We start from the raw sequence: 21,960 nt of genomic DNA, 5'->3' as shown, positions 1-21,960 counted from the left end.
TCTCTCTCTCTCTCTCTCTCTCTCTCTCTCTCTCTCTCTCTCTCTCTCTCTCCTTTTTTATCAAATCGCAATATCCTTTAGAATTGGCAATACGTTCCTTCGTAAAAATCTTTAACCAATTTTGTTCCGCCTTCCGTTTACGCCGGTTTATGTTCGCCGGCAGTTGTGGGCTTTTGTTGAAAAATTATTAACGTATGAGTGACTGTCAAAGGGCACGCGCAAGTTTCGCGAATTTGTTTGTACTGTTTGCACAAACCGCCGTAATCGCACACTGGAATCTGCATTATGCTACCCGTATGCTACTCCCATCCCCACGTTTTCGAGTATGCTTGGAACAACGTGCCCTGCCATCAAGTTTGCATTGAGTTCAGTTCACCCTTATGGTTGCTCGTTAGATCTATATGGCGGCTCCATGTGGCACCATACCCCCGACCACTATCCACAAAGAGAATTGAAAACGACAGAAACGTCCATTTCTATCCAATAAACTTCTTTTTTTACGATTACGAAACGCTTAAAGATTGCAGGCAAATTGTAAAATGGTATTGACGAATTTTATCGATATCGTTGAATAGTTAAAGAAGAAATGGATCTAACGTTTGAACACAGTTTACAATTTGCTGTATACACTGTATAAAGATCATTATTTTAAATATTAGTACACAATATAAACATTATCGAAAAAATATCCCCCTGCATTAAAAATAAAATTATATCAAAACGATATCGAATTGCGTTTTTGTAATTTACTTTAGAGATTTGATATTTTTGTCTCTATAGTATCAACATTTTAATAATATTGGAATATCTGTGGTAATTAAATAAGTGAAATGCAATTAAATTATTATTAGATTTGCATGTAATTGCAAGCAAAAAAATTGCTAAAGTATTAATTAGAAAAAAATAATAAATTTTTTATTTGATTATTTTTATTATTATTATTTTACATGAAAAAAGAAAGAATTCGCATAAAAGGCTTAAAAATATCATCATGTATTTTGTAAGCGGTTTATATTTCTCGTATAAATTTTATGAAACCTGAGTCACTTTTTTTAAGCTTCCTAATATGAAAATATTAGAAAATTAAATCTAATCTTTTTACATTTGATTGATAAAATTTGATTTGATACAAATTTAAAATTAAAATTGAATATGTCTTTTTGCAATTGCATATTTTAATATTTCTGATAGTTTTAGAACCTCCATATTTATCATTGTCTTAAATATATTAACATTTCAATAAATGTCTAACTTATTTTACTTTCTATTCTAAATTTGGAATATGTAGAGCTATATCTGTTAAAATATCTTCATTAAAATTAGTGAATTTAGTATGCTCTCTATACATATATTATACCCTATGTAATGTACATTTGTGACCGCCGACTGTAAAAGCAGCGAGCAATTATACTGGTGTTGAAATTCACGCATTATTTACACGTGCTGGTGTCACGAATGCAATACAAAAGCAACAAAAAAAGAGATAAAATTATTTAACACATGCGCAAATTGTGCGTAACGTTTTTCAATACGTGTCATGGTTTTGATGCGTTAATTTCAGGCCACTCATTGTTAGCCCAGCCGTTACCAGGGTTAAACAAAACTTCCAAAATGCGCAGTCGTTATTAGCGGGTACAGCAACGCGTGTCATCATGAGGCTTTTTCACTATCCGAGAGCAGCAATTCGTTTTTCGCTGCAAACATCGAAACATGTTACGTTCACACATTTGCTGCAAAGAATTTGCATTAACAGGATGCAAATGCAGCATCCTGTTAATTCCTACCCATTATTTTTTGTTCATTGTGATATATGAATATACTTTTTTTATAAGATAGAAATTGTATAATAGTATGTGTGCATTTTTAGCTTACGCGATTTTATTGGAATCAAAGTCTCGATTTATATATATTAAATACGAGACTTAAAAAGAATTTGTTACTATTTCTTGAAAAAAATATTCGTTGAAATTAAAATAATTATATTCTGTACCGATATTTTCTATTTTAGTGCATGTAACATACAAACATAAATTATTTTATAGTGGAAATGTGTGTAACATTTTAATTTAAATAGGTACTTTCTAAATTTTTTGGAGTGAAATGTTACTTCAAATGAGTGAAAATATTGTCACACTATTGAAAAAGAGTGAAAATATTTGCACTTTTGAATAAGAGTGGCAGATTTTTACTCTTTTAGAGTAATCTCACTCCAAAAAAAGAGTGAAAATTTATCGTTTTATCCATTTAGATAAGATGCATTTATTTTTAATAGTGACAGTATTTTAATTCTTTTAGAATGAGAGATTTTATTCCAAAAATTTAGAAAGTAGTTATATTAAATTGAGATATTACACTACGTTGAGATATTATATATACTAATTTTTTATTTTAAATCATAAATATTAAGATTTTTGGTGTTACTTTGGTGTATTCTCAGATTCTCAGATTAACTTATCAAGTATGTAAAAAAACCGAGGAAATTGTCGGAGCTCACGAAGAAAGGAAGTAAAGTTGTCTCCATCTAAAAAGGGTCTCTCTTCCCAGTGAAACTTTTAAAATATATTCCGTTCTTCCCCTTACCTTCATTAGGTTATCCTGCTTTTGGTTTTACTTCAGTTTGAATTTGGAAGCATAATAATACAGTTCTCAAAATAAACCGAAATAAAAGTGTAATTTTGTCCATCGTCTATTCGCGAGAATAGGAATTAATATATATAATAAAAACTAATATGCTTAGTTGGTTAAATAATAATAACGCATCTATATGCTGCAGTAATATTACATTAATTAGCAAGCATCGAGCACGATTATTGATTACGCGATAATGATATCTCTACATATGCGATCTTATTTATTGTCGCATTTAATAATAAATCATATCCAATCCCTCTGATCCGATTACGATAGCTAATAACTAAATAATATATCTGCGCGCAAAGCAAATAGAAACAAATATTAATCTCACCATTGTTGGTTGTCGGCGATCCGTAAACAATAATTCGCGTCGCAGTGCAAAATTAATTTTTACGACCGCGTCGATTAAACGCTCGGTAGCCGCGGCGCCGCTCGAAAGCATGGGACGGGGGGCTAATGATTCATCAATTTCAATTTTGATGATTTACGCGCCTGCGAAATTACGCTCGGACGTTTTGCTGCGAAGAAATACGATCGGCCTGCGTAATCATCGCGCGAGCGCAATGCATCAAGCCTCTCTCGTTCAATCGACCGGCTTTTTTTCCCACCCATTTTCAACGAACCCTCGTGAGTGCGTTATTGCACCGAGCGGGGCCGCCTGACGGTCGCGTATCGAGAGCGCGCGGTCGCATCGAGCCGCCTGCGCCTGCTGCATTATTTCCGACATAATCGCATTCGTCCGCGGTTTATCGGCTTGCCGTTAAATCGATATATCAGGTGCGCGCAGAAGGATAACCTGCCAAATGAGTTCCTCCAATGGAAATTTGTTCATCCACATTTGTCGTTTATTCGGTGTGTTTGAAAGCTCAACGACATACCTTATCTTCACGTACACTCCAATATGTCCACTCAGAGGAAAACATAGTAGTAGCAATTATAAAGATAACAACTATAATTTTTATATGTAGAATTAATGTACGCATTTTAATGAACTAATGTAGATATATAATTGAAGAAATTATTTTATGGTTACACACATCAGTAACTACAGAATAGTTTATTTAACTGTGTACATTAATTCCATTTATAAAACTTGTACTGTTTTCACTTTTATAATTTGTTCATTGTGTGTTTTTTTTTAATGTGTTATATATAATTCGTTTGAGGGCGGCTAAAATGTCAGAAAAGATGAATAGAAACGTTGAACTAAATAAATAAGAAAGATTTAAACGAAAACAAGAAATTTTTTTTCGTAACGTACATGGAAAACAATACACGAATGCATATATATGCACTGCACGAAGATTAAAATATATTAAATGTACCATGTAAAAATGTACATATCGCGCTGTGCGTTTGCTTTATGTGACGCGCTTTATTTGATGATAGCATAGAGGCACTTCAATATATGGCTCATCGCAATACACTTCGTTCGCAGAGCCATGGCAAGCGTCGTTTTTAATCACCGCGAGCACCGACACTAAAGGGAAAACCCGACAGTTATTGAGCTATTCAACTCGTCGTGGGTGGTAACGCGAGTAACGCAGATCCAGTAAATCTCCATGTAAAATCGGCGAGCGTGCGGCAGCGGTTCTAGATGCTTCGATTTACCGTGTTTTTGCTTCCGCCCTCGCTGGTGGCGATATAACATGGTGAAATGGATCAACGCGTCGTAAACGAATGGTGAGGTATGAAATGGAATTTACACAAGTTTTTAATTACCCGAGCATCGTCTTGCAAGACCGAAACTTTCTCTCTCTTACTCTTCTACTTCGATTTAACGAAGAGCAGCAGTTGCCAGCAGCGTCAGTGCTCGTAGAGCACAAGTGTTTTCACCCTTTCGAACATTCGGCTCGGCGCACAACCCCGTCATTGTTGTCGTCGTCGTTCCTTTTGTACCGCGTTCCCAGTCGCAATTTATAGCCATTGCGCGAGAAACACTCTCTCAGTCCCTTTCCCTCTTTTTTTTTTCCTCTCCTTTTTTTCTTCTACAACGAAGTCGATTTCTGCAACTTAGCTGGCATCCCTGTTTTATTAGACGTAATCTGTATTTACGATCGCCCGCTCCAGAGATGAACCATTTTATACCGCTGTTACATCGTCAATGTTCAATGATGAAAATAGGTTATTGGTGTGATCGATGAAAATTATAGATTTTAGTTGAAGCTGTATTATTGATTTTGTATGTATTATTAATGTTCTTACTTCATGTTTGCTTATAAATTTAAAAATAACAAGAAATTATTATCTGAATAAGATTTGACTGCTATCGAAACAAACGTGAATAAGAAAGGTTTTATGCAGTCATTAATATTATATAATTGATGAAATTTTTCCATCGATGACGACCGCAGCAATTTCGCGACTGTGAGTGAAAAATACGGTATTGTATATTATCAATCAATGGACAGTAGAATCGATTAATCTGCCATTCAGAGAACCGTCGTTGCAAAAGTGGAGCTCATTGAAAAATTCTCCTCGAGCGAGCATCGAGTTCGCGAACGAAATCGACCGCGCTTCTCTCGCATCGGTAACGCTCGAAGGTTTCTTCCACGACTTTTCTAGGGTAGACTGGAGAAGTATCGACCGGAAATCTAAGGCTGCAGAGCTTTCCAAAAGGGAAGTATCGCGGCCGAACCGACGATCCGAAGAAAAAGAAACCGGTCACTTATCGAGCCTTCTTCACCAATGGTTTTCACCCACAAACCTCTTGAAACTTCTTTTCACGTCCGGAAAGCCGCGTTATCGCCGGATATCAACCTGGACTGCTGCATCCTCGGAATAACGCTTCATCCGATCATGCGTACAGAGTGGAGCACTCGCTTTTCCAGGAAGAAGAGTACTTGCAGATTCTAGTCTAAAGGATTTCTTTGTTGAGAAGAATCGATCTTGATGTGATATTCAGTGGCAAATATCATTTATTTGGAAAAGCACGAAGCGACATGCGGATGTTTTGGATGATACCAATCGATTCTGTTCGAGAGAAGACTCTGAGTAAGCTGTAGAGATATATAAATTAAAGATTAATAGAGACAGAGATAGGATTTGGAAACGTATTTTGAAAAAAATTTTTTATCTTAAAGTTTGCGTGATTAAATTGCGAGATAATCGTAAAATGAAGTCGTGAATAAATTGACGAATTTAATATTACTCTTCGTCATTAAAGTGAAATCATCGCTGAAATACGGGCTGTTGGAGCTTCTGCGAACATACATCGACAGTTTGACAGAAGTGAACCCATTCAGTCAGACTCGGACTCGACAGGAATTGATAACGAGCTGCTGTTTGAATCCAAGCAGTCCACTTCGCATGAGGGTTCCGTTTTAGCTAAATCCTCCGATCTCAAGAGCAGGATCCATTTGCCCGAGTGTGTCCAATTTCCCGCCGTCACCACGATTGTCAAGCGTATCTTTTTTCGAGATTTGAAAGAAAGAATTACGTACGGCCGAAAAGCTACCTTTTACTCGCAGATATCACGTAACCACGTAGAGATCGAAGAAGATACGAAGAAGGAGTAAGTTGACCGTTATATCGAACGCTTTTCCATTCTCTCATCTATCCCGCTTTCTCGTCAATTGGGGAGGAGCGAAATTCGCTCATGCGTGAGGGGTGAAACAACTACACGATCGAAAGTACACGTCCCGATGGGACGGAATCGCGTTTCCAGTGCGGCACTATCAAGAGAGAAAAAGAGAATGAGAGAAAATAGGAACGTCAGCATTACGTAGCTCCACGAGGAGTTTAATGGAAGAAGGAACGGGGATGACAGAAGTCGCCGGAGGCGATATCTAGGGACGGAACTCGGTCACTGAAAATTGAAAGAGCAAGGTGTAGCCACGATCTGGAAGCGGGCGGTAATTATGAAATAGTTCCTGAGATATATCGGAGGATCTACGTTCTCGACCACTTGGAGACAGACGTCTTTTATACTTTTATGAAAGTATCATCGTCGTCGAAGTGCGCCCGGGACCAATCGCTTAGCTTCCTTCTGTATTAAGGCAGTATCGATTATCTTTATTCTTCTCGTTGATACGCGAAAGAATTGGTGCCTTGGTTGATTCGCTCTAATATTTACACGAGCTCCTGAGCTCGAAGAATTCTTTTTCGCTCCGCTTGAGAGAAAAGCGGATTGTGAATTAAGAAATTAGCTGTTTTACTTCTGATTGGATAACTACTGCCTAATTAACAAGCGTTTATCAAAAAACGAATAAAATAAACCGCCAGTAGATGGAAACGTTTGTATTCGACATTGGTTGTTTAACATTGCAGAAGAATTGGTTAAAAAGAAGAAACTAGCTTCGTTTATACGAATCTTGAAATTATACTCGAGGATTCTGAATCTTTAAAAATTTGAAAGAATTTATAAAATAACATAAGTAATAGTTCTTTCATATAAAAGCATAAAATTCTATATCGCTCAGACACTTATCGACCAGCCTTCATAAAGAACGGTGCCTTGTCCATCATGTGCTCATTTTTCGATCATCCGTAAGTCGAGCTTTATGTGTTTGAGAATGATAGAAAAAAAAAAAGAATTGATATAATTTGGCCGCACACGTTTTATTGGATATCCAGAATATTCTTTGTCCATAATTGCGGGACATGCGTATTAAGTTTACGAAAAATATGAAGTGTCACATTGCCTCTATCCCCGGCGAGACATTTGCAGAGTACGGATCTTAATTTCTACTGGATAAAATTGTCGGAAAGTAAAGCCAACGAGATGTGAACGAGATCGTCCATTGATTCCGACTATTTCGTAACGAACGAGTGAAATTGCTTTTCTGTAGCTTGGTAACGCGATAGGAACTTTGAGATTAGGTTAGGAAGGAAGACACTACGCGACAAATATCGGAAGCTGCCAAAGTGAACACTGATCTCTCTTGAGAAACAGTCAAGTCCAATAAGCGATAATGGTTAGTATGCGAGAGACTACGAAATTATAGGCGAGTTCCTGATTCAATTCTAATCGAAGTAATCTTTTCTCGAAGATAACAATCCACTGCCAATGAGAGCCTAATAATTCTGTATATTACAAGATCGAAAGAGAAATATAAGGGTAACGTCGATGACGCAATTTGAAAAATACATCGACACTCATTATTTCATATTTGCAACCCTATAAAAATAGGAACGTACATTAAAGAGAAGGGAGGGAAAAAGGTGTAGAAAAAAGAAAGAGAGCTGGACAAATCCGCACCGAAGTCGGTGATATGTGTCGTGCTGGCTCCCGGAGCCTCGATGATCTTGACTCCGCGAGCATGAAGCACCCATCGAGGTCAGCGGGTCTCGAGGTTGCTATGGCGCTTTTCGGCATGATTTGGCTGCTGCGCGTCCGCTCTGAGATGCGTCGTTGCTCGAAATGTCGGCACGAAGAGATGCTCGCACAGCAGCAGCAACAGCATCAGCAGCAAGTGCAGTTGCACCAGCAACAGCATCATCACCACCAGCATCACCAACAACGTACCCTGTCGCAGGCTACCAGCTTGTTGCAGACGATGTCCGATGACGGCGTTAGCTCTTCCGCCAACACCCTCTTTACGTTGGACACTCCGGGAGCGGCTGGCCCGGCCGGAAGTTACTGCGAAGTACACGGATACGTTCAGGCGAAAGAAGGTAGAGTGTTCTTCATGTTTCTTTAATAGTTACTTTTATCGGTTCGATTTTTCAATTAATGTACTCTGTTAATATTGTAAAATTAAATTTTGTAGGATATAATTTTACGTTGTATGAGACAAAGTTTTATAATTCTTTCACTTCAAATTATCAACCGCATATCATGTGTATTATGCTTATTTTTTGTTAATACGCACTTTTCAAAAGTTTATTGTCTTTCAACTGTTCGAATGTATAAGTTTCGTGGAAAAATTTCGTGCTACATAGAGAATGGAAGTAGACAAGAAACTTTTGTAGGAATGATACGGAATATAGCTGACGGTGCGTGACTTCTATTGTTCATATCGCGATAATACCAAAGAGCGATAATAAAGGAAATCGTGTTCCATGAAATAAAAAAACGAACCTAATGCAACTCTGTCGCATTTTCGCTAGCTTGAAATACGACTAAACTGATATGCTGCAAAACACGTTGCAGTATAATGTCTAACGGAAATTATCGACATACAATTGTCATAACATGTCGAGTAGCTTGTTTCGCTTATTCTTCTTTCTCACGGACTGGCCTGGAACACGACCTACTTTGATTCCAGTCGCTTCTCCGCCATAAATTCAGAAAGTTTTTGCACTTCCGTTTTTCGATCTTGCTACAGTAATGCGGCCCCGGCATATTGCAAGAGCATAAGAAAACTTTGCCGAGTACGTGTCGTGATGCAGCCAAAACGTGGAGCGCTCGCTCGTTAGGAAATATTATCGATGAGACAGTGATGGATGGGGCGCGCTCGTGCATTTCAGAGCAGTATTGTGCGGATAATAAAAAAGATTTATAAAAAGTAGTACAGTTCGATCGGCGCGCGCCGCACGATAATGTCTGTTGGAAAATCGAATGGAACTTCCGTTTGTGGCGCGATTCGCGCATAAAGGGAGCTGCCAACGAACTGTTGTATTGTATTTATCAACGCCCTTCATCTGCCAGCCGCGACTATATTATGGTGAGTTGCGGAGTTTGTTACACACGCGGCTTTTATGCGACGTTATTGTCCCGTGAGTAGCACAAGGGCTTTCCTGTTCGCCTAAATGTTCGCGAAGGCTTGAAAAATCAACCTCGATATGTCAAACTAATGATGATGATGTATGGAACGACAATCGAGAAATGTCTAAAATTAATAGTTGTGACTTTCTTATAAATGTGGACGAGAAATGAAATGAATCAAACGTTACGTTGTTTTTTAAGAATACGTAGTAAAAAAGAATACCTATATATCTTGATACAAACTTATAAAAATAAATATAATAAATGTGAACGTTTTTTTGTTACATGACACTTTGTAATATGTATATATTCAAAAGATCTCTGTATAGGCAGTAATTTCCATGAAAGAATTTATTTGGAATTCATTGAAGATACAGTTACAATTACTGATGTTATAGAAGATGTATTTAATACTTTTTTTAAAAGCATCTCGATTGGAGATTTAAATGATTATTTCGAGAACATAGACAAATTTTTATCCCTTTTTGTAATTACTTCTACAAATTTATTATAATTATATTTATTTGTATTTTAATAAAAATGATAGATTTTTTTATGTAGTATAATATTTAATTCATTTCATGCACGTTACTCAAAATAACAACTATTTAATTTTAGCAACTTTCTGATTGTTATTTATCTTACAGATTTAGATCGTGAAGAGCAAATGTTAATTGGCTTTTCATCACGGCAGTCTTGAACTGGAAAACGCTATGAGATGGCATACGAGACGCTAACACATGTTACCGTGCAAGACGGAGTTTAACAGATGAGCGAGTCATTTTCGGATTATTGTAACAGTCGTTCTTAGCACACAACTAAAGCTTAGCAAGCATTAGTCTTTCAAGTACATACATTAACAGACAGCGACGAGAGTTACTTACTACTACATAGTATTCAAGTGAAAGTCGACTTTAGTCTACAATAATAGGATTAATTTGTGTCTATTCATGTAGACTTCTGTAGATTATTACATGAGCATGCACTGTAAAATGAACTGAGGACAGTTAATACTTAACCCTCCGTCTGCCATCTGGAATTTTGCATTTTTTCCAGCAATCTGGATCTTCAATACAGATTTTTATATTATTTTCTGGACTATAAAAGAATCTGAAAAAATTCTTGCATATCTGTGAAAGTTTCAACAATAAATTTTTTCCGTCATCTCTCTCTCTCTCTCTCTCTCTTTCTCATGGATAGAATTGTATTTTACTTTTACCTATTTTTTATAGATTTAAAATTATATAGATTTAAATTTATCTACTAGACTTCACAATCAAAATATTGACTGTATTTTCAACTTAGTCTATAAAAGGTTAATTATTATAGAAGAATTTAAAGAAGGTATAATATTAACTAAAGATTCGTTTTAATCTCGGTATTAAGATATGTTGAATTTAGTCGATTAAAGATGCATATTTCATTTTTCATAGTATAACACGCACACTCTGTAAGTGCAATTTTATTTGTCATTTCGATAAGAGGAAAGAGGAGGAAACCGAATTTTACTGAAGTTAAAAACAGATAAGCCGGAAAGAGGCTTAGTAAATTTTTTATTCTTCTTGAATAATCACCTTAGTCGTGCGTCGTGCCGACAAAGCCGCGCTTTTGCTTGTCTGCTAGTTACATCGCGATGTGTGTAACTAAAATCCGCAAAGCTTTTCCGTATAGAGCGACAGATGAAGAGAGAAAAGAATCTTTTGCCTGCTGGATTGTCTCCTTTCTCTCTTTGTCTCGGATCAGTCCGTGGCCGCAGTGACATCACACGCACACCTGTAGGTATATGTATCACGTACGACCTAGTTATGAAATAGTTCTCCTCGCGCACAGTATAACGGTGACTCAGCGATATCGCGCTTTAAAGCTGAAAGCATGTTCGTGTTGTGTTGGAACGGTGGCCGCCGTATTGTTTCGAGTTTATTATCTTCCATCCAGCCTGCAGTTGTCCCGCGGGGACACAGAGGGGTTAGATAAAATGGAACGGAAGAACACGTTGAGAAAGTAAGAGACAGAGGAAGGAAGATCGGAAAAAAGTTTCGGACTTTCGTGATAATAACACCGGCGCGTTCTGCAACCCCAGGACGCAATTTTTCCGTAGATGCAAGGTTCTCTAACTGAAAATAATTTAGACGTTACGTGATACCTCGAAATCGATTGCAGTTGAGTATATTATCTCTCCCAAATCGGAATTGTAATATGGTAATTAGAAGGAAGCATTATAAAGGAAAAAACAGAGAAAAACTTTGGTTTCTTGGATATATTTCTGCAATAAAATAGTCGTCTATCAAGCTTTAATAATAATCCTTCTCTTTGATGGAAGTTTTTTATTCGGAAATACTGAAGCAAAACTTTGCCTGAAAAAGATTCGAGCCAATTAGATACCATTAAACGGTTATGATAGACAAAAGAGGTATGCCTTTTCATAATTTGGAATATATATGTGTGCTGCAATTTCGTGCATAAATAAAGGTAGTTAGGCGAACCAGTCTGTCGCCTATGCTGTACTAATGAGTATAATTAAAAAAGTCTCTTCCTCAACATGCGTTCTGCGTACGTGACATGTTATATTAAACGGGAATTTCGCAATTATCTGCGAAATAATAATGTACTTTTCACTATTCATTAATACTATTCATTATATGTGTGTGTTGACGTAAAAATTGATTTAAATTTAAATATTCTTTTATAGATTTGATTCAAAATTCATGAAATAAACAACGCAATATACGTATATTAGTTAATAAAGAAAATTAAAACATCACGATCAGAAAGTAGTGCAGCTAGAAACGTGATTGATATGTTTACCAATATTTAGTAGTATTTGTTACTAAAATATAATCTTCTGCAAATAATTGAGAAAGATATTCAACAAACGTAATTAAGGTACATGGAAAAGCTGGGAAAGCTGGAAAAGCTATTTCAGTACTTTCGTAGTCAAAGGACAAAGGCTGCACCGATTTCAAACGTTTGTCTCAGGTTTAATTTTAACCGCTATTTTGTGTGTATATTCTGACAAAATGTTTAAAATTCTTTATATATTATATGCGGAACGAGAGGAGAATATTCTGTTTGTAACAGATTTGTAAAATAATTGTAAGAAAATATTATTTTTTATCGTTTGTAAATTTGTAATAAAATGGTAGGTATTTACATCTTTTCTGATGGTAGACGAAACATTTCTTCGCATTTTTATAACGAGCGAAATCTCGAAATTTTGTACGCCTAAATTATCTCGAGTAAGTTAGTTAAATATTATGCATGCACTGTTTATCTTATTTTTGTATAATCGATTCTTCTATTTATACGAACATTAAATTCACGATAATAGTTGTTCCTATGTTCCTACAATTTCATGACCGAATTACTTCTAAAATCACTCTCTAAAAACTTTTAGAGAACATTAGGCGCGACTATTATTCGTTACTGTTACGATTAAATGCACGGAAGATGGTCGAAAGAAGCTCGCCGAGAAAAGCAATTTGCGAGCTACTTTCGATCGATTATCTGAGCAGGATCTTCTCTGTCTTAAAAGTTATAATTTTACATCCGAGAATTCTCACTAATCTCATTCAGATGTTTCATAAAATTTCCTCCGAAAATTTCTGCAATTAGTCATCGTGTCTCACCGGTTCCAAAATTACATTTTGAAAATTAAAGTTATCAAATTGGAGAAATAAAAGCGGACATCATATAAGTTAACATATTAATCTAATTACATTTGTCTAAAGTTGTTATTACTTTATATTGAAATTATTTTTCAATTATATAGAAAAAGCTGTTTTTCCTCTTCTCTCCTCTCTCTCTTTTCCTTTATTCCTGTTATTTGTCTAAATTAATTAAATTAATTAAATCTTATGTATGTACATATTTAATTACGCTGCACATAGTATGCAGATGAAAAGTACGCTCTCTTTTTAGTGGATCTCATATTAAAATACTACAATTCTTTTTGTTGCTGTAATACAAAAGAATAATTTATTATTTATAAATCTTGAATTATTCTGAAAAACATTTTCATATACATATTATATTACAAAAACAATTTTCTTGTACTATCTATTATTAAAGTAATATCTATTATTAAACATGAATATTGTATAATACCGTGTATAGTTTTCTTTGTATATGTACAGTATTTTATCTACATAACTATCAACCTTTGAATTTCTTTACTGATTTTTTAAATTAAAATTTCTCATAAAAGTATTAAAAGGTTGTAACGTATATCTCAATAAACTTGGAATTAATTAAAAATATATTTATGGATTTTTAATTCTAATTTTATCCTAATTATGATTTAATTTTAACTTTTCTGAAACTCAAGGCTTGGAGATACTGACTGATAGATACAATATATGAGTTTAAGTATTAGAAAAATAAAGGATAAATCGGAGAAAATTTTTGTTAAGGAAAAATCGATTTAAATCCACACGGCGCATTGAAGAATCTAATAATCAATAACAGACGATAGAAGATGCGAGAAGTACTATATTTCATCATATCGCACAGTAAGCTATATATTCACTTCTGAGTTTCGACCCTTACTAAACTAACTACGTCAATTAACTTACACACACACACACACACACACACACACACACACACACACACTCTCTCTCTCTCTCTCTCTCTCTCTCTCTCTCTCTTCCCCCCTTTCTATAAAGCAATTAGCGGTGCTTGTTCGACGCTCCCGTCACTTTTGCGAACAAACTCGTTCTGTCTTGTCGAACATCGCACGATCTAAGGACTACACCTCCACGCGCCATTATAAGGAACAATATCCTTTGTCGCAAATCTTTCTCGTATGCCGACTGTTTTCTCTATTCTAAATGCAGATATTACTGATAACAACTTTGAACAAAACGTAATAAATCTGTTTTAGAAAATTTTGACTCGTTTCCTTGTTATTAGGATGCATATACGTAGCTAAGATTTGTTTGGGAGGCAAGGACAAATTAGAATTGAGACTTTTAAACTTGGGGGAGTAGCTGAGTATGGATTGATTTTTTCAATCTTATTTTATATATTTTATATTATATATTTTATATTATTTTTAATTAATGTGTAGGAGATAAATTACACATATTTAATTTTTGCTTTTTTACTTTATTTTTTTCTTAAAATAGTAAACTGATTCTTCGAACTTGAAAAACAAATTTATAATACTAGCCATCATTTATTCTCAAAAAATCCTTGTACAACTTTCACTTCCAATTCTCTCTTCTTTCTTGTGAATACTCATTAAGCATAGTCTATTAATGTATAATTTTTAAAATATTACTTTGTTCCTTATGATTTAAGAATAGGAGTATCAATTTTCCTGTTTCATCCTCCCTTGGTTATGCCCATGAATGGAACGTCGTATTATATTGTACACATAATACGGATAACGCATACATATATGCAAACTTCACATGAATTTTGCGGAAATAATTCACAGAGATGTATACAGCAAGATGGATTGCGGCTAATTATCCACATCCGCATAACAATTTCGACATGTCGTATTAATTTGGATATGTACAACTAAATTTGCCTTTTAGCGTTTGCTAGCGCAGTATTACGCTCACACGAACGACGTCGTAGACTGAATGGATAATTAGTGCTAATGAAGATACTGGCGTTTTCACACGAAGGTCACGAGTATAATAGTTTGAGCAATAATCGTTTGCCATGATTCCAAGTATTATTGCGCTTAGCAATGTATAAACACACGTTATATGAACGTGATATGATTTAATGATTACTTACCTAGACGTAGAATATTGACGTAATAATCGACTGAATACGAAAGGATTATGTATCAATTTCTCGCGAAGATAGTGCAAATTGTATCATTCTCGTATACTATTACTTGAAGAAGAAATGCTTTATTGCACTGTGCTTTTCTCCTTTTAACTTGAAAACAAAGATAATATTTCAGATTCAAAAAGATACTGTATTATAGTATGTACAAGTTTAAACAAAGGCGTGTTATGAAATAACATTCATTCTCTCGCGTTTTATTACACTTTTATTTTTGCCACGTCGCACCAGATATTAACAATGTACATTATGCTACGCTGTATTCAAGATAATGCAACGAAATGCACATAATATTATCGCAATTTATAATTACTGATTAAAAAAACGCAAGTATTAATGTTATATGAATATATTTCACGAATATAATTTCCTACAAAATTTTCTCTATCAAGTGCATTCATAACGAGATGTAATTGAGACTGAGTTATTTCAAATAATTATTGCTACACTTTGCTTTATTTTGCTTTACCAAGACATTATACTTCGGCCGCAGTACTCTCCCATCTCTGTATGCGAGACGGTACAAGAATGGTTGGATCGCGAATCGCAATCAACGACGAAAGCTACGAATGCATCCATGGAGCTCGGCCCGCGGGATTCGAAGAAACGAAGTCGAGCAATCCCACAAATGTTCCCGTTAGGATCGCATCTACACCCAATGCGATGCTCGGCCACGACCCGCTGCATTTCTGGCATTCCTCTAAACGCAATAATGCATCCGTCAGCCACCCGATCGGCACGCGCGATCGCTAACTCGCGTCTAACTCATAACACGTCCATTGCCATATAGACGACACGAGGCGATCCATCAACTAGAAGCAAAATAATCGACATTCTCCATCGGCGTGTTGATATCTCGAATTCTTTTTCGTTTTTTTTTTTTTTAATTATTTCGTTCCACGAAAAATAAAATTGTTGGAAGCCACAATAGTTCTGACGATACAAATTGCGGGAATCGCGCTAACTGTGTGAAAAACGTATCGTGCTAAAATCAACGCATGATAGATGTGGGAATTGTGTTCATCCTACTTGCACCTTGGCAACAATACTCCTAAACAATAGAAGAAGTAGCGCGATACGAGGTTTCCTCTTTCTCTCTCTTGTCCCTCCCTTGCCTTCCTCCCTCTTTCTTTCTCTCTTTCTCTCTCTATATCACTCACATTGAAGAAAACCTACCCCGGCCGTACAATGAAATTTCTTGCACAATACCGCGACGGCACTGTGCGTAACAGGCAACAATGGCAACGTTTCTGACGACACGGCGTCGTCGTCTCAGAGGTGTCTCGCTCGAGCACCAAGCTCGACTCGCGATGTCACGTAGGAAACTCGATTTCTCGCGATTAAGTAGCTATTATTATACGTTATGACTCTTACGAGATCCCGACTTCCTGCGGGGCGATCCCTCGGGAACCGCCACGTAATTATGTCACCTTGAGAGTACGACGTTGACGGAAATCTCTCTCGCCACCCTTTCTCTGTTTTTCTTCTCTCTTTCGCAATGAAATTCTTGTAGCGTTTTGATTGATTGCACGGATCGTTTCACAATTTAAAAAGAGATTGTTATTTCGAAGACTATGTAAATTTAGGTTTCGTATTAATATTGTAATTTGCATTCTACGCGTGCGGATATTTCACGATATAATACATTTCCATGCAAAACCTTTATGTGTTCTATGTTATACTGTTAAAACTCCAGCTTGATTTATGAATCTCCAGTTTCTTCCAAAATTGCTTCATCAATTCCGTGGCAGGTAATTTGCTTGTCGAATATTAATCGTCAGATTGCTGTGATATTATATTTAAAATTATATTGCACATCTCTTTATTTTTCTGTAATCGATGAAACGAAATACGATCGAAAAGAACAAATTGTTTCTGTGCAACTTTAAACCAATTAAAAATTTATCGGAAATAAGGGGGTTGGGGTGTTATTGGATGAGATGAATGATGGCCGAGTTATTGAGGAAAAATTCGATAAAGTATTAATACTTTCATCGATTTGATCACGGCGAGCATAATTCTCAGCGAGTAATTATAAAGCTGTATCCACCGCGATAGCGAATTCATCTTCGTGGCGTTAGCTTAAACCGATTAACAGCGTCAGTCTGTGCGGCCGACCGACCAATGCCGTAGCGAATCCGATAATAAATATATGAAGGATTTGATAAATTGCTGTGGTGTAACCGACCTTCAGGCACTACTGGCCCTGCACGACGTCCACCATTTATCTTATCCAATGTACTTCATCGGCTGTGCGAAACTTGATCATTTTCGGAAGACAGAACTCTCGAATGAAGGAGTATTCTCGGAGATTAACCGTTGCTTAATTTCATTGACATGCCTCAATTTCGTGATCCATTCGCAAAGTTTAATAAGGGTTAACTAATGAATTCTATGAACAATACAAGCAAGCTATATACTATACATACACAATATACATAATTTTTTGTTACTTCATAAATTATGTTTTGCTGCGAAAAAAAAAAGATTTTTTTTGCATTTGATTACTTCGATTTTGCAGTATATTATTATATAATATGTTTTGTTTTATATTTCACTAATCTCTCGTCGTGCAAAATCACTTTTTCCTGCGAACAGGATTATCGCGATTGATTAATTACTCACGAACGTGCGAGATGCAATAATCTTGGTGCATCATTTAGCAAACTCGATGAAAGTCAGAAATAAACAAGCGCGCGTGCATCCTGTCCGTTGTGCGGGACAAACGAGGATTAAAAATGATTTAACCCCGTGTTATCATTTCTCGTGCAGCCATGAAAGATTATACTTGTATGTATAGAGTGAGTCACCTAACATTAGAACCTGAAATATTTTCGTTATTTTTCATGATATGAGAAAATGTTTAAGGAAGAACTTATTTACCTCGAAAGGATAAATATTATTGTAAGTGAAAGTAGAAAATAATAAAATAATGGTATATATATTTTTTTAAAAGCATTATTTTTTAAATTTAAAGATCAGAAATATTTTAAATGAGACACAACATATTTTTATCATTACAATATTATAAGTGAAAGACATATACAAATTAAATCATGTACGATATAGTAACCTTCAAATGATCTTCTGTGTGTGTAACTTATAGTAGAAAATATTCGATGCAATTACTTATTCACTTAAAAGGAAAGAAATGAAGGTGAAAATTAATGCATGCGCCGGTAAATCCTTTGAAGAAGACGTAATATTACGACTTCCTCAAAAGGATTATATAAAAGAGTTATATGTATACTGAAGTGAAGAGTACTCAAAGAATAATGATTGTAAAATAATTATCTTTTTAGAAGTAGTTTATAAAACTCTTATTTATAAATTATTATAAAATTATCAATTTTGAGTACATTCAAGTTAAAATTAGTTAAATATATGATAAGAATGATATAATAATATATGAAAAGTATAAATAAATAGATTATATTCGATTGATACATTTATTCTTTAACCGATCGTATATGTCAAAGAAAATGTAATGTACGCACATATCGTTCATCTCAGTATCCGAACATTTATTTCACTATTTCACCGCGCAGTTTTATCATCAAGACCAAGTTGGAAATAACGTAGGCAAAACGCAGTGAGTCCGAGCCAAAGTAAACATGGGCGTACTAATTAATACCGCTATGTTTACGTGTCAGTCCGTAATAAATGAGAAAGCAGTCGTTATTCATTTAAGAGTAATGGCAGCTACATCATCGTGCCTCGTAAACGTCGTACGTTTGGCTGAAATGAAATGAAATGAAAGATATATTTTTCGTTATTCATTAGTTAGCTTACTTAATTTTTGCATTTTATCAAAACTAATTAACAAATATAGTGAAGTCGAACGAACTGAACGAAAGAATTCGAATCTTCCAGTAAGACAATGAATATTTGTAAAATGCATGGAAAACATTGCGTCGAACGGTATAATAAATGTTTGCCACTATTTTTATCGGGCGCCATCGCGTGTCAGCGACGCTGTTTACGTAATCACGTCAACCATGCTGACTTTATGTTAGATTTTTGCAAGTCGAGCAGTGGTCGCGTGCTAACGAAGCGCCGGTGCACCATACATAATTAAATCACCGGTTGTAAAACGTAACCGCGCGTAGAAATATCAGCGCTAGAGTATTCAGGTGTTTCTCATCCTATCTTTTTTCATCGTATGCTATCCACCAACCACTCTCTCTCTTCCTCCCCCTCTTTCTCTCTCTCGGCACATTTGCCTGTGTGCCATTCCGTCCGCATAATCCGATAAACGTGATCCGCATCTTGAACAGGGATTGGACAGGCCATTCGAGGTCCTCAACAAGTTCTAGGGAAGAGCCATTCGTCGATGAATTGACCGGTTATCTCCATAAATGCTCGTGTAATTTAAAAAAAATCAATCAATTACGAGCAGTTTATGGATAACTAAAAAGTTAAAAAAATACTCTTTTGCGGAACATAATTATAATTTTCTTATTATAATTATTATATTCAATTAGATTATATAAATTTATTAATATTGATATATTTAAAAATATACAAAAAAAGCTGAAACTAGGAAGCAGATAATCTTGAAGCTCGTAATTAGTGCTCGTTGGGTGAAGACTATATCTCGTAGCTTTTACGTGGCACTCGTCCGCTACGGTAACGTAGAAACCCCCGTAATTCCATACATCATTTTATTTTTTGTCACGCGTACGCGTACGCTATTTTATCAATTCACGCTGTAATTGCTTTAAAGCATTCTTTGGTTAATGCGTAAAATTCTTTCAATTAATCAATAAAGCATTTGTATCGTAAAGTTGTTATTACTGTTTAGCCTATATGGATTTTGTTAAAATTTCCTCTCTTTGATTATAAATAAAAAAAGAAATTATTTACCTATGAAATATTACATCACGACGACATTCTGCAGCATTTTGCTTTACTGATAATAATAGAATCAACAAATTAAGCATTAGACTAATATAATCGAATCAATGACAGCCTATACTTACTAGTGCTTTGTTGAATTTGCCGTATAATTATCTAAACAGCCAGTAGGGTATATTAATTAAGTTATAGATATATCGATTACCTTATACGTTAATAACGTAAACCGTATACTAAATTTGTGATATTGTAGAAATGCATTTTGAATACGAACTATAATGTATATAATATCAAATATTTGACAAATGTTGCTTTAAAACTGCTTTATATACATATAATGACGATAACTACACCGTAACGTTAAAATTGCAATGTTTGGAGTGTACGATTCACGTGTATTTGGGTTGCTACGGAGCTTGTATCGCTACCTTTTAGCAAAATTTGACTGCACAGCAAAGCCATTAACCGTTGTGCACAGATACGATGCTTTGCACTTAGACTCAGACGATGCCCTGCGGTCGATTGGCAATATCCAGGTCACATTATGGCAACCTCTCTGTTTTACAATGATTAGGATAAGTCGTGCAAACAGAAAACAATGCAAAATAATAATATCCTTAATAATTTTAGTATATCTATTAAAATAGTAGAATAAATAAAAACAATTATCTTTCAATATGTACGTACGTATGTGTGTAACGAATATATATTTATAATTATATTCAAACATAATTAAATTGTATTAATTTAAGATTTATTTTTTATATATAACATGTGCGCTTTAAATTTTGTTAAAATAAAACAATGTATTATTATTTCTCTTTATACTGTTATAGAATCCTGATTTAATAATAATATAGAACAGCTAACGCATTACTCAAGAAATATTCTCAGTTATCTATGTTATTCAGTGTCTTACGGTGTGTATAACATCTTAACTAATCGTAAATCTAATCAACGAGTTACGAACCTCGCATGCACAACGTAAATTCGTATGAGATCATTATGCATAATGCATCCGTGTATAACTATATACGCTCGCTGTATTTGCCATCGATGTTCCGAATTCTCCTTCGTGATTGAGATAATCACAAAGTCGAATGTTAGGTAAATAACGCATAAATAATAAATGTTTATTAAACAATTGTCTTTAACATTTGGCAAGCATTTAATATCGATCATCTGGTGTATATCGATGTTTTTATATCTGATTTGCGAAAATTGAATTTTTATTCTTGAGAGCTGTCTTCTTTTATTTAATTAATTCATTTAACATTCTTATTTGTTGACGTGTTTCATACATCTTGTTGCGATTCCCTGTAACGTGATGTGCAAATAATTTTGGTGAGCCACGAAAATAAACGCTTGCTGATCGCCGTAAACGATTTACCGTATGCAATAGAATTTTCGTTCTATCCGGTCGCACCGCAGGTGATTTAGCTGTGTGCTACGTGTTGCACCGCGCGTGGCTTTACAGTGAACATTTCACACGATATCCCAACGAAGCTATGCGAACCTCACCGCGATTCTCTCGCACGACTTCATCCTATCTAAAACTCGCAGCGCAGTGCGAAATTGCATTAGTGATGGATAGTTCAAATAACCCTTTTAACGGTTGTACGGAAGCCCGAAAGTTTCTAAGAGTTCCGAATGAAATAAAGAATGAAACATTCAAGATGAAGTAAAACAGCGATACATACAACTCTCTAAATAACACACATATAAAGTTAAATAAAATTACGTTAAATTATTCCATATTGTATTATAATTAATTATAATATTACATTATAACCATTAGTGATATTTTATTAAATTGTCATTTAAATTATCAATAACATCGTATCTTTTTAAATAAACAGTCGGAAACAAAGAAATTATTTATTACTGTAAATTGTTTTTTATTTAAATTATAAAAAAAGATTTAGTTGGTTTTTTAAATTTAAAATTAAAAAATTCTTTTTAAATTATGTGTGTACCTATATTTCGTTGATTATAAAAAATATATATATACATAA

General features: G+C 35.0%; 1 protein-coding gene across 9 annotated transcripts in view; it reads left to right on the top strand.

Moving 5' to 3' along the window:
- Positions 1-21,960, top strand: part of dlg1 (MAGUK family member discs large 1) — a 540,434-nt gene that overhangs the window by 252,350 nt on the left and 266,124 nt on the right. The window contains exon 1 of one of the 9 annotated variants that reach the window (XM_018540583.1): positions 7,848-8,250. The exons of the other annotated variants lie outside the window; for them this stretch is intronic. Within the exon in view, the coding sequence (XP_018396085.1) occupies positions 7,848-8,250 (403 nt within the window). Of the gene's footprint in view, positions 1-7,847; positions 8,251-21,960 lie in introns of those variants that run through there. 9 annotated transcript variants of the gene reach the window in all.

Source organism: Cyphomyrmex costatus, unplaced genomic scaffold (assembly GCF_001594065.2).
Source record: "Cyphomyrmex costatus isolate MS0001 unplaced genomic scaffold, Ccosl1.0 scaffold254, whole genome shotgun sequence".
NCBI lineage: Eukaryota > Metazoa > Arthropoda > Insecta > Hymenoptera > Formicidae > Cyphomyrmex > Cyphomyrmex costatus.
The sequence above is the reverse complement of the archived record's forward strand: the minus strand, read 5'-3'. Positions and strand labels throughout refer to the sequence as shown.